Source organism: Chiloscyllium punctatum, chromosome 44 (assembly GCF_047496795.1).
Source record: "Chiloscyllium punctatum isolate Juve2018m chromosome 44, sChiPun1.3, whole genome shotgun sequence".
Lineage (NCBI taxonomy): Eukaryota > Metazoa > Chordata > Chondrichthyes > Orectolobiformes > Hemiscylliidae > Chiloscyllium > Chiloscyllium punctatum.
In genome coordinates this window covers 17,459,336-17,473,171 of record NC_092782.1, presented here as the reverse complement: position 1 = coordinate 17,473,171, position 13,836 = coordinate 17,459,336, and the positions used below count along the sequence as shown (strand labels likewise).

The 13,836-nt window shown below is 41.0% G+C and overlaps 1 protein-coding gene across 10 annotated transcripts in view; it reads left to right on the top strand.

Moving 5' to 3' along the window:
* nr2c1 (nuclear receptor subfamily 2, group C, member 1) overlaps positions 1–13,836 on the top strand; it is a 126,523-nt gene that overhangs the window by 90,500 nt on the left and 22,187 nt on the right. For all 10 annotated transcript variants that reach the window (XM_072562372.1, XM_072562371.1, XM_072562377.1 and 7 more), the window contains 5 exons: positions 1,354–1,533; positions 1,628–1,775; positions 2,616–2,709; positions 2,791–2,975; positions 4,005–4,179. In XM_072562372.1, the coding sequence (XP_072418473.1) occupies positions 1,354–1,533; positions 1,628–1,775; positions 2,616–2,709; positions 2,791–2,975; positions 4,005–4,179 (782 nt within the window). The remainder of the gene's footprint in view (positions 1–1,353; positions 1,534–1,627; positions 1,776–2,615; positions 2,710–2,790; positions 2,976–4,004; positions 4,180–13,836) is intronic.

Sequence of the window (13,836 nt, the reverse complement as noted above, 5' to 3'; positions counted from 1 at the left end):
CCAAAGAGTAACCCACCCAGACCCATTTCCCTCTGACTAATGCATCTAATCACCTAGCATAGCCAATTCACCTGACCTGCACATCTTTGGATCGTGGGAGGAAACCAGAGCACCTGCAGGAAACCCACGCAGACACGGGGAGAGTGTGAAACTCCACACAGTGACCCGAGACTGGAATCAAACCTGGGTCCCTGGTGCAGTGCTAACCACACTGAGCCACCATACTGCCCCAAATAATAGTTGGGGATGTTCAAGAAACCAGAAGTTGAAGAGAGCAGATAACTCAAAGTTGAAGAGCTGGAGGGAATTCGAGATAGTGATGGACAAGACCCTGACGAAGGGTTTGAAAAAGATTGGAATTTTGAATTCAACATGTTGTTTGACCAGGAGCCAGTGCAGGTCAGTAAGCACTGGGAGGAGAGGAGAACAGGAGTTGGTATTATTTATGAAACTGGCAGAAGCATTTTGGATGACCTTAAATTTATAAATAATAAAGTATTTGAGACCAGACTGGAGTGAGTGTCTAGAGGAATCAATAACACTGATGAAAGTTTCATTGCTGATGTGCTATGACTCAGTGAAGATGAGCGATATTGCAGAGATGAAAGTACCTGATCTTCATGAGGATGTGGCAATGAAGATGGAAGCTTATGTCTGGATTAAATGTGATATCAAAGTTGGAAACAGATTAACCTAACCATCAATTGTTGCTAGGAAGAGGGATGTATTCAGTAGTTAGGGAACGAAGTTTGGAGTGGGGAATATTCTTCCCAATATTTAATTGGAGGAAGTACAAGAGGAAAGTGGTTAAAAAGTAGGAATAAAATGGAAGGTTCCAAAAAATTAGTGGGAGAGAAGTAGGGTAATAATTGAAGAAATAAGCTGTTTATTTTTGGCTGTAATGATTTTCAGTTATGTTACAGACTGATGATGGTACTCACTTGTACTGATTGTGTACTTACCATTCAAGCAGCTCAGTATAAAGATAGCACATATTTTGAAGTTCTATGGCTTTCACAAACCTTATTCTCTTTCAATCTAAACTTTAGAGTCAAGAGAAATGCTAAATTCTGTCATTTCATGGACACCTTATGCATGGAGCACTGAAGTTCTGTGTGAATTTAAATCTACACAAACCTGGAACTGGCTCAGGCCATTAACATGTGCAATGATCATGTGTGTCTCTACATTTCTTTTCCTGTTAAATGCTGTAGCACTTTTTTAATGGAAAATTGCAAGTGTTTAGCACTTGCTAATAAACTAGTAATCATTTTCGTTATTCGCTGTAATCTTGCTTATAAGTTTGATACCGGGATGCTAGTCTTTTGTTCTTTCCTCTCCATGCTTTTATAGGGCGCCATTATGGAGCAGTGAGCTGTGAAGGCTGTAAAGGCTTCTTCAAAAGAAGCATAAGGAAAAACTTGGTGTATGTCTGCAGAGGATCGAAAGACTGTGTTATTAACAAACATCATAGAAATCGCTGCCAGTACTGCCGGCTGCAGAGGTGCCTAGCACTAGGGATGAAGCAGGACTGTAAGTGAATGGCTGAACCTCCAAATGATTTGAGACCATTTACAAATTAAGAGTAGCTGTATTAACTGTTGTGATGCTGTCTGCTTTTCAATAGCTGTTCAGTGTGAACGGAAACCAATTGAAGTTTCACGAGAGAAGTCTGCAAACTGTGCAGCCTCAACTGAGAAGATTTATATCAGGAAGGATTTACGGAGTCCTTTAGCTGCAACACCTACCTTTGTAACCGACAAAGAAAGTGCAAGGTACTAGATAATCTATCCACGTTTATAGAACGAACAGTGTTAAATCTGGAAAATCAATTATAATAGCAGCCAACAGTGTCAGACACTGGAATGTCCAGAATTGGTATGGAGAAAGAGTTTAGATTTTGAAAACAAAAATTAAAATGGTATTCCATGAGGTTAGAATGCTGTTTGCTCTAATAAAGATGGTTTGATTGGTAGCTCCTCTTTTGGGCAGACATTTGTGATGAAGCATTCGATGCAACAGGTTCCTGGCCCAGAATCAATTTACTGCTGTTGATTTTTTCCCTACTTGTTGTACAAACAATAAATTAAATGCAGTCGATTAGTATAACATCCAGTTTTGAAGTGTATCATTTTAATATTCTTATTCACATTATTGGAAGATAGAAACTCATGGGATTACTCAAAGAAACTAGCCAATTTATTCAGAGGTAATAGCAATGTAAAATGCGGAAAATACTCAATAGGTCAGGCGGTAAACCTAATGAAAGCTTACAGACCTGAAATGTTGTCCGGTTTTCTTTCTATAAATGCTGCCTGATCTGAGTGTTTTCAGATTGTCTATTTTCATTTCTGGTGTCCAGCATCTGCATTATTTTACATATGTAACATATTCAGAATAGACAGCTAACCAGGTGTTTGGGTGGAGTTACTGTATGCTCTTCCAGTTCTCCCTTGTGGTTCTTTATCTGTCACTAGTGACATAAGAGAGCTCCTTTAATGGTCAAGTGGAGTTGATGTGCTTGTGTAGGAATTTAATCGATTGACCGCAGAAGGAGTGAAATGTGTCATGGTGGTTGTGTACATACAAATTACTTGCATTTTTATTTCTAAAAGGCCTGCAGGTCTGCTGGAGCCTGGAATGCTGGTAAACATACAACAGCCACTGCTGAAGACAGAAAGTGCTATGCTACTCGCAGCTGAGAGCAAGGTGATCTAACTGAGTCTAAAGTTCCTGATATCCTTTAAGCTCTTCATTTAGAACCTTTGTGACCTGTCCTTTTCTTTTCAGGCCGAAACCTGTCAAGGTGATTTAAGCACTCTTGCAAATGTAGTAACATCACTTGCAAACTTAAGCAAATCCAAGGATCTGTCCCAAAGTAGTGCTGATTTATCGGGGATTGATACCTTAAGTAATGGAGATACTTCTTTATCAGAAATGCAACAAGATGATCAGTCTGCCAGCGATATTACAAGGTAATTATAATCTGATAAGTCATAACAAATATTAGAACTATTACAATAAAAGCAGTATGCTTAGAAGTGGTGAGCAAAGGGAAAAACAAAACAGAAAAGAAATCTGTAATAGGATGGAAGACAGACAAGATTAAGTGGCAAAAGGGTGATGGCCCAAGGCAAAAGGAGATGGTAATGAATCAGTGAAAAAAAAAGTTAAGGCTAAAGATTTGAGTGCTGTCAGCAGAATAATTTCTAATGGCTGCTGTCTAACGGCAGTAGTTATGATCTGAAATTGTTGAAAGTGTTCTTACAGTGCAGTGGTACTGTCCTATCTCCAAACCAAGAGGCTCAGGTTCAAATTGTCCCTGCTCCAGAGGTGTGTCATAGCATCTCTGAACATATTGATTTAAATATCTTTAAAACTGTTAAGTGGGGCATTCCAGGATTTTGACAGTGGCACTGAGCGCATAATGAATATACTTCCAAGTCTGGATGATGAGTGGCTAAGAGAGGAACTTGCAGGTGTCAAACTCACACTTTGGAAGTCATACAACCTTTTGAAATTGCATATACAGTTTTGCTGTCTGTAATTACCATTTGTTTTTCACAGTTTGTCTGAGTAACTCACATGGTTTTGGTAATTCGTTCAGAGATTATTCTGCAATAGACTATCTGTTGTTTGCAAACGCATCTTGCAAAGCTCACCTCCCTACAGTTACAAACAAAACATAGAGTAGTACCCGTATTTAATTTTTTCAAGAAAGTGAATTTTATATTTACCTTGGAATTAGCGAGACAAAGTCCAGACGTATCCTTAAAATGTACACCAAAGATCTCATCATTATTCTAAAATTATCCTGGTGCATTACAGACTTTGTGGTCACAAATGTTAATTATGGGTATCTGGCAGACTTTTCAACCAGTTGATTTATTTGTAGTCTTCATCATACTATATTATCAGCTTCATGATATCACTAAAGCAGATGTACGACCAGGAACGTTACTTTAGTAAAACGTGCCTGTGTTTCCTGACTGTTGGTATTTCAGGGCATTTGATACACTAGCAAAAGCACTAAACCCTGCAGAGGGACAGGCTGTTCAGAACTCGGCAGAATGCATGGATACTTCTGGTGCCAACATCCAGCTAATTAGCGGAGAGCAGTCTCTTCCTGTTGTCGAGATAGAGGGTCCTCTTCTCAGTGATGTGCATGTCGCCTTCAAGGTATGGTTGTCTTGTGTTCCATACTGAAGTTATTCTGACATGGGATGTTAAATTTCACTAATGTTTTACAAATTTGTAATGGATGTGTTGCAGTGTGTTCTACTTGCCTGCTGCTACTCATCTGTGTGGTGCCACTGGATCTCTCTTTCTCACCCACGAGAACAGAGTTTAATCCAAAAGCTAGCATCTATGGCTTAAACGAAAGTGCATTTGCATTTTCCTGACTTTAGGATGTCCAAAGCCTTTTAGAGCCATTTGAGGGATGTGATAGCCTAGTGATAATGTAATTCAGAGACTCGGGTATTTCTGACGAGGGCTGTAATCCCACCATAGCAGATTGTGGAATTTGAATTGAATAACCTGCAATTAAAGAGTCTAATGATGATGCTGAAACCATTGTCTATTGTTGTAAGAACACATGGTTCACTAATGTCCTTCAGGGGAGGCAACTGCCATCTTTAATGGTCTGGCCTTCATGTGACTCCAGACTCTCAACAGTGTGGTTTGCTGTTCACTGTCTTTAATTTCCATTTAATTTTATCAACTGCTAGAGCATCTTGAAAAAGGAATGAAACTGGACAGAGCACATGGCATTAAGACCCAGAAACAGCAATAACAAACACAGTCTTATTGACCCCTCTCTCTCAGAATAGTTAAGCAATAGCCTGACATAGTAATACTCACAAAATCACACCTTACACATAACATCCCAGGCACCACCATCATCATCCTTGGGTACATCCTGAGCCACCGGTAGGACAAGCTCAGCACAGGTGGTGATGCAATGTTACACAATTGGGAGGGAGCTGCCCTAGGGGTCCTTTAACAAACAAAAACAGGGATTGCTGGAGAAACTCAGTGACTATCCATAGATGCTGTCCAATCTGCTGAATTTCTCCAGTAACTTCTGTTTTTGTTTGTTTCAGATCTGCAGTTCTTTGTTTTATTTTGAGAGTCCTCAATATTGAGTCCAGATTTCATGACATGTCAAGGCCTCATGGCATCAGGTCATAGATAGACAAGGAAATTTCCTGTTGATTACCATGTAGCATCCTCTCTCACCTGCTGAATCAGTACTCTTCCGTGTTGAACAATACTTGCAAGGACACAGAATGTACTCTAGATGGGAGATTTCAATCCACCGCCAAGAGTGGCTCAGCAGTACCAATGCTGACTGAGCTGTGGGAATCCTAAAGGACATTGCTGCTAGACTGGATGTGCAGTAGGTGGTGAAGGAATAACGTACTTGATCTCATTCCTCATCAATTTGTCCACTGTAGATGCATCTGTCCATGACAGCATCAGTAAGCGTGATCGCCACTTTTGATGTGTTGTCGCATGGCAAGATCCCAAGCAATTAACCAATAACCCATTTTCATTGATGAGTAAGCGTTGATCAGGGCACTAAGCAATCTTCTTGCTCTGATTAAAATAAAACCATGGCAAATTTTTAAATTCACCCAAGAAAGTAGCTACATCCACAGTGGAACATTACTTGAAACAAGTAGCATCTGTGACAGTGCAGCACCATTTATGTATTTCTTTGAAATATCAGCCTTATTTAGAAGCTGAGGTCTCCAATGTCGCTAATATCCACCAAGAATCACGGGTGCTACCACTGAGCCACAACTAATACTTAAAGACTTAATTGAATTAATTAGCAGAAAGTCTATAGATCACATTCTTTTTGGGTATTGAGAACACAGTTTCTAGATTTGGCTGTATATTTAATGTGTAAAATCTTAAAATGTTTTTTTCTGCATGTTACTGAATTATGAATTGCATAATCATTTGTTTTCCTTTATCTTCTCAAAGGGGATAATTTGTTAACTACATTATTCAATCGTTTTGTGCCTCTTCACATTCCCACTTCATATTTTGCTGTCTTCAGTTTCTTTGCTTGAACTCTTGACTTGACCTATTCCAATCTAATCTTTCATTTTCAATTTATTAGGCTACTTCAATTAGACAGTTTCAGTTCTGAAGTAGTAGTCCGTACCAGTGCACTAACACTTTTCAAATTGCTCAAATGTCTTGTAGTGAGTTGGAGTAAAAACTATACTTGGTACATGTCTTTTGTTGAACAATATTAAAGGTTTTGCTTCTAATGGTAAACTATTATTAGTTTTCCATTTTGTTACCCTCCTCTTGAAACCCCCGGCCAATCTTCAGCCAATTCACTTCACTCCATTCAATAGCAAGACACTCATGAAGACTAGTGCTCCTAGTCAGGCTGTTGTCTGCAACTACAATCCTGACATCTGTCTGACAATTTGGAAAACTGCTTGGGTGTATCTTGTCCACAAAAAGCAGAATATATCCAATCCACCCAATTACTGCTTCATCAGACTACTCTGAGAAATCAGTGAAGTGATGTAAGATGTTGTTGATAGTGTTGTCAAGCAGTACTTAAACAGAAATGACCTGCTCGTCAATGCTTAGCTTGGGTTCTGAACCACTTTACTCCTGAGCTCATTGACATAAAAAGAGCTAAATTTGAGAGATGAGATGAAAATGACATCAGACAGCATTTGATTGAAGGTGGTAGTATGGCCAGGTAGCAAGCGGGAGAATGACTCACCACTTTTCTTACAGGTTTGACCACAAGAGGTTGTTCTTTTAAATAAAGTGCATACTTAGAAACTGAGTAAGTATTTGAGTACTGTGACTGTAAAAGAGAGACAGATATGTTTTCTCATAAATCTTCTCAAAGACAAGAGAAAACATTTTTTATTAAATGTTTTTATCGTTAATCTAGATCTAAATAAAAATAGCTGTGAAGCTCTCTGTGTCTTAGCCATGCACGTGCACTGACATACACACTGAGGTGCATGCATGCAAGTAACTTACAAAATGGAAGGTTACATTACATCATTTTAAAAGTCCACAAAAATCTGTTGTCTCTGAGTTTAGTAGATTGATACCTTTGATAGTTTTGGATCGGCCTCAAGGTTCTTTTCAGATTCTGCAATGGTACAATTTCAACTTGTTTCTGGGCGATTTTCAGTTGGTCTCCTGAAGTTAGCAGCTGCTGGGTTCAGTTTTTTAATTCTGTCTGCAAGGTAGACCATGTAAACAACAGGATGAATGGAGATAGAGGAAGAAAGAGTGTCTTCTCAGGGGCTATCATCTTTAACATCTCTTGTTCTCTGGCCTGGAGGTAAACGGTTTTTTTAAACATGAGGTTAGGTGACATGACCCATGATCATAGCAAGATTATTTAAGTTTTAAGGTTTAGAATTGTTTAGATAATGGCTGGAAGAGTTTATTTCTTCATCAGAATCCATTATCTAAAGCAATTGCATCTAATGGCCTGTTCTACAAACGGTCTGAATAATTTCTCAATTGATCATGAGATGGGGCCACACCCATTCCTATAAGGTAATTGTTTCTGATGGATTCTTTTAGATAGCCTGACAATATTGTTAAAGGCCTTGGAATTTTTTAGGGTGACGTTATGCAAATATTCATGCAACTTAGAAACTGCTATGTTTAGTCTGTGAGCTTCTGTTCTTCAGTTTTCTAAAATTTACTGGGGTTCTGCTGATAAATAGGCATTTTTGATCAAAAGCATGGCCTTGTAGCAGTGGTATCAAAAATAAACTTGAAGTGACTGGAAATAATGGGGAATGACTCTCCATTGGATGGAGTTGTAGCTTTGTGGTTTTTGCAGGTCAGTCATCTCAGCCTAGGGCATCACTGTATAAAATTCCACAGAGTAGTGTCCTAAACCTAACTATCTTCACCTGGTTAAAGCTTCAACACATTCGCTCTGTCATAAGGTCAGAAATGGAGATGTTTGCTCATGACTGCACAATGTTCGGTGCCATTTGCAGCCTATGTCCATATTTAGCAAAACCTGGGCAACATCTAGGCTTGGGTGATAACTGGCAAGTAAAATTTGCACGACTCATGAGTCAGGCAATGACCATTTTTGACAAGAGAGACTCTAGCCATCCAGGGAGTTATTATGTTCAGAGATTTAAGGAAAATCAAGCTGGTAGTAGATCGCAAGAAAGGCAATTTGCGGAATGTCTATGAGATGGCATTTTGGAGAAGCTTGTGGTGGAGCTCACTAGGGAACAGGCAATACTGGATTTAGTGTTGAACAATGAGACAGACGTGATAATGGAGCTTAAGGTCAAGGAACCCTAAGGAGGCAATGATCATAATATGATTGAATTCAGTCTGTAAATTTGAGAGGGAGAAGATGGATTCAGAGGTAATGGTACTACAGCTGAATAAAGGCATGAGGGAAGAGCTGGGCAGAATTGACTGGGAGAGGAGACTAGCAGGAAAGACAATGGAACAGCAATAGCAGGAGTTTCTGGGAGTAATTCAGGAGACACAGCAAAAATTAATCCCTAGGAAAAAGAGGTACAGTACAGGAAGGATGAGGCAGCCATGGCTGACGAGGGAAGTCAGGATAGCATAAAAGCAAAAGACAAAGCATATAATGTGGCAAAGGGCAGTGGGAAATCAGAGGATTGGGAAGCTTACAAAGACAAACAGAGGGCAACAAAAAAAAAGTAAGGATGGAGAAGATTAAATATGAGGATAAACTGGCCAGTAATATAAAGGAAGGCTGGGCTGAGATGATTGACCTGCAATCTAAAGGGTGGCAGCTGGTGACAAATGGTGTTCCGCAAGGCTCAATGTTGGAACCACACCTTTTTACTTGATACATTATGACCTGGATGAAGGAACTCAGGGCATTCTGGCTAAGTTTGCGGATGATACAAAGATAGGTAGAGGGACAGGTAGTTTTGAGGGGGCAGTGAAGGTTGCAGAAGGATTTGGACAGATTAGGTACATGAGACAGGAAGACTAAAGGGTTTCTTTAGATATATAAAAAGCAAAAGTGTACATTGGGCCACTGGAAAATGACGCTGGAGAGATAGTAATGGGGAGCAAGGAAATGGATAAGGAACTAAATAATTACTTTGAGTTTATGTATTACTGAGGATTGTATCTGCAATAAACGTCATAGGTTGCAAATCCTATCAAATCGTATGGAATGGTTAGAGCGACACTTAGAAGCAATGAGGAATTTACGAGAGCAAGGGTGATAGATGGCAGTTATAGAAAGGGAGAAAAGTTGCAGATACAGACACAGAGATGGGTTAACTCCAGGAAAGGTGAGAGAGGTAGGCAGTTAGTGCAGGAGCCTTCAGTGACTATCCCCATTTCAAACAAGTATGCTGTTTTGGAAAATATAAGGGGGTGGTGGATTCTCAGGGGAATGTAGCATGCACAGCCAGGTTTCTGGTATTGAGACTGGCTGTAAAGCAATGAGGGGTATGTCGGGTTCCAAGAGATCGATTGTGTTAGGGGATTCTCTATTCCGAGGCACAGACAGACATTTCTGTGGCCAGCAATGAAAAATCAGAATGGTGTGTTGCCTCCATGGTGCTAGGATCGAGGATGTCTCAGAGAATGTTCTCAAGGGAGAGAGGGCCCAGCAGGAGGTCTTTGTACCAACGACATAGGAAGACAAAAGGATGGAATTTTGAAGGGAGAATACAGAGAGTTAGGAAGGAATTAAAAAAGGAGGTCCTTGAGAGTAGTAATAGCTGGATTACTCACGGTGCTACGAGCTAGTGAGGATAGGAACAGGAGGATAGAGCAGATGAATGCATGGCTGAGGAACTGGTGTATGGGAGAAGGATTCACATTTTTGGATCATTGGAATCTCTTCTGGGGTAGAGGTGATCTGTACAAGAAGGATGGATTGCACCTGAATTGGAAGAGGATTAATATACTGGCAGGGAGATTTGCTAGAGCTGCTAGGGAGGATTTAAACTAGTAAGGTGGTAGGTGGGACCCAGGGAACTAGTGAGGAAAAAGATCAATCTGAGACTGGTACAGTTGAGAAAAGAAGCGAGTCCAACAGTCAGAGCAGGCAGGGACAAAGCAGAGAACAAGGTAGAACTGATAAATTAAACTGCATTTATTTCAATGCAAGGCAGATGAACTCAGGGCATGGTTAGGAACATGGGACTGGGATATCATAGCAATTACAGACAAGGCTCAGGGATGGACAGGTCTGGCAGCTTAATGTTCTAGGATACTAATGCTACAGGAAGGACAGAAAGGGAGGCGAGAGAGGAGTGGGAGTGACATTTTTGATAAGGAATAGCATTACAGCTGTACTGAGGGAAGATATTCCCAAAAATACAACCAGGGAAGCGATTTGGGTGGAACTATGAAATAAGAAGGGGATGATCACTTCATTGGGATTGTATTATAGACCCCCTAATGGTCAGAGGGAAACTGAGAAACAAATTTGTAAGGAGATCTCGGCTATCTATAAGAATAATAGGGTGATTATGGTAGGGGATTTTAACTTTCCAAACATAGACTGGGACTGCCATAGTGTTAAGGTTTAGATAGAGAGGAATTTAAGTTTTGTGTGCAAGAAAATGTTCCGATTCAGTATGTAGATGTACCTACTGGAGAAGGTGCAAAACTTGACCTACTCTTGGGAAATAAGGCAGGGCAGGTTATTGAGGTCAATGGAGGAGCACTTTGGGGCCAGCGACCATAATTCTATTAGTTTTAAAATAGCGATGGAAAAAGATTGACCAGATCTAAAAGTTGAAGTTCTCAATTAGAGAAAGCCCAATTTTGTCAATATGAGGCAAGGACTTTCAAAAGCTGGCTAGGGGCAGATGTTTGCAGGTAAAGGGACGGCTGGAAGGGAAGCCTTCAGAAATGAGATGAGAGTCCAGAGATAGTATATTCCTGTCAGGGTGAAAGGAAAGGCTTGTAGGTGTAGAGAATGCTGGATGACTAAAGAAATTGAGGGTTTGGTTAAGAAAAAGAAGGAAGCATATGTAAGGTGTCGACAGGATAGATCGAGTGAATCCTTAGAACAGTATAAAGGCACTAAACTTAAGAGGGAAATCAGGAGGGTAAAAACAGGACATGAGGTAGCTTTGGCAAATACAGTTAAGGAGAATCCAAAAGGTTTTTACAAACGCATGAAAGTCAAAAGGGTAACTAGGGACCCTCAAAGATCAAGATTAGAGTGGTGCCGGAAAACCACAGCAGGTCAGGCAGCAAACAAGGAGCAGGAAAATCGATGTTTCAGGCAAAAGATCTCATTCTTGATGAAGGGCTTTTGCCCAAAATGTCTTATTTTCCTGCTCTTCGGATTCTGTCTGACGTGCTGTGCTTTTCCTGCACCACTCTAGTCATGACTCTAATTTCCAGCATCTGCAGTACCCACTTTCACCCTCAAAGATCAGCAAGGCAGCCTTTGTGTGGAGATGGGGGAGATACTAAACGAGTATTTTGCATCAGTGTTTACTGTGGGGAAGGGCATGGAAGGTATAGAATGTAGGGAAATAGATGGTGACATCTTGAAAAATGTCCATCTTACAGAGGAGGAAGTGCTGGATGTCTTGAAATGCATAAAAGTGGATAAATTTCGAGGACCTGATCAGGCGTACACTACAACTCTGTGGGAAGCTGGGGAAGTGATTGCTGGGCCTATTGCTGAGATATTTGTATCAACGATAGTCACAGGTGAGGTGCCAGAAGACGTGCGGTTGGCTAATCTGCCACTGTTCAAGAAAGATGGTAAGGACAAGTCAGGGAACAATAGACAAGAGAGCCAGACGTTGGCAGTGGACAAGTTGTTGGAGGGAATCCTGAGGGACAGGATGTATATGTATTTGGAATGGCAAGAACTGATTAAGAATAGTCAACATGGCTTTATTCATGGGAAATCATTTCTCACAAACTTGATTGAGTTTTATGAAGAAGTAACAAAGAGGATTGATGAGGGCAGAGCGGTAGACATGATCTATATGGACTTCAGTAAGGTGTTCAAAAAGTTCCCTATTTGTGACTGGTTAGCAAGGTTAGATCTCATGGATTACAGAGAACTAGCCATTTGGATACAGAACTGGCTCAAGGGTAGAAGACAGAGGGTGGTAGTGGAGGGTTGTTTTTCAGATTGGAGGCCTGTGACCAGTGGAGTACCACAAGGACTGGTGCTGGGTCCACTACTTTTCGTCATTTGTATAAATGTTTTGGATGTGAGCATAAGAGGTATAGTTAGTAAGTTTGCAGATGACACCAAAATTGGAGGTGTAGTGGACAGTGAAGAGGGTTACCTCTGATTACAACGGGATCTTGACCAGATGGGCCAGTGGGCTGAGGAGTGGCAGATGGAGTTTAATTTACCTAAGTATAAGGAGCTGTATTTTGGGATAGCAAATCTTAGCAGGACTTATACACTTAATGGTAAGGTCCTAGGGAATGTTGCAGTACAAAGAGATCTTGGAGTGCAGGTTTGTAGTTCCTTGAAAGTAGAGTCGCAGGTAGATGGGATAGTGAAGGCGGCGTTTGGCATGCTTTCTTTATTGGTCAGAGTATAGAGTACAGGAGTTGGAAGGTCATGTTGCGGCTGTGCAGGACATTAGTTAGGTCACTTTTGGAATATTGTATGCAAGTTTGGACTCCTTCCTATCAGAAGGATGTTGTGAAACTTGAAAGGGTTCAGAAAAGATTTACAAGGATGTTGCCAGGTTTGGAGGATTTGAGCTATAGGGAGATGTTGAATAAGCTTGGGCTGTATTTCCTGGAGCGTCGGAGGCTGAGGGGTGACCTTATAGAGGTTTATAAAATCATGAGGAGCTTGGATAGGATAAATAGACAAGGTCTTTTCCTGGGGTGGCGGAGTCTAGAACTCTAGAGGGCATAGGTTTGGAGGGAAAAGATAGAAAAGAGACCTCAGGGGCAACATTTTCACGCAGACGGTGGTACGTGTATGGAATGAACTGCCAGAGGAAGTGGTGGAGGCTGGTACAATTGCAACATTTAAGAGGCATCTGGATCGGAAGGGTTTGGAGGGATATGGGCCGGGTGCTGGCAGGTGAGACTTGATTGGGTTGGGGTATCTGGTCGGTATGGATGAGTTGGACTGAAGGGTCTGTTTCTGCGCTGTACATCTCTATGACTCTTACTAAATAATTACTTAACATCAGCCTTCATAGTGGAAGACATGAGTAATATCCCAAAAATTCATGGAAGTGAGGGGACAGAGCTGAGTATGTGGCCGTCACCAAGGAGAAGATGCTAGAAAACTTGAATGGCCTTAAGGTGGATAAATCACCTAGACCAGATGGACTACACCCCAGAGTTCTAAAGGACTTAGCTGAAGAGATAGTGGAGGTATTAGTTATGATCTTTCAGGAATCGCTGGAGTCAGGGAGGGTCGCAGAGGACTGGAAAATCACTAATGTGACACCCCTGTTTAAAAAGGGAATAAAGTCAAAGATGGGAAACTACAGGCCAATTAGCCTAACCTTGATCATGGGTAAGGTTTTGGAGTCCATTGTGGAGGATGAGATTTCTGAATACAAGTGTATGGTAAAATAGGGCAAAGTCAGCATAGTTTTATCAAGGCGAGGTCATGCCTGACAAATCTGCTAGAATTCTTTGAGGAAGTAACAAACAGGTTAGACCAAGAAGACCCAATGTGTGTTATCTACCTGGACTTCAAGAAGGCCTTTGACAAGACGCTACACAGGAGGCTGCTAGTAAGATAAGGGTCCATCGTGTTAGAGGCGAGGTGCTAGTGTGGATCAAAGATTGGCTGTCTGCCAGAAAGCAGAGAGTGGGGATTAAAGGGTCTTTCTCAGGTTG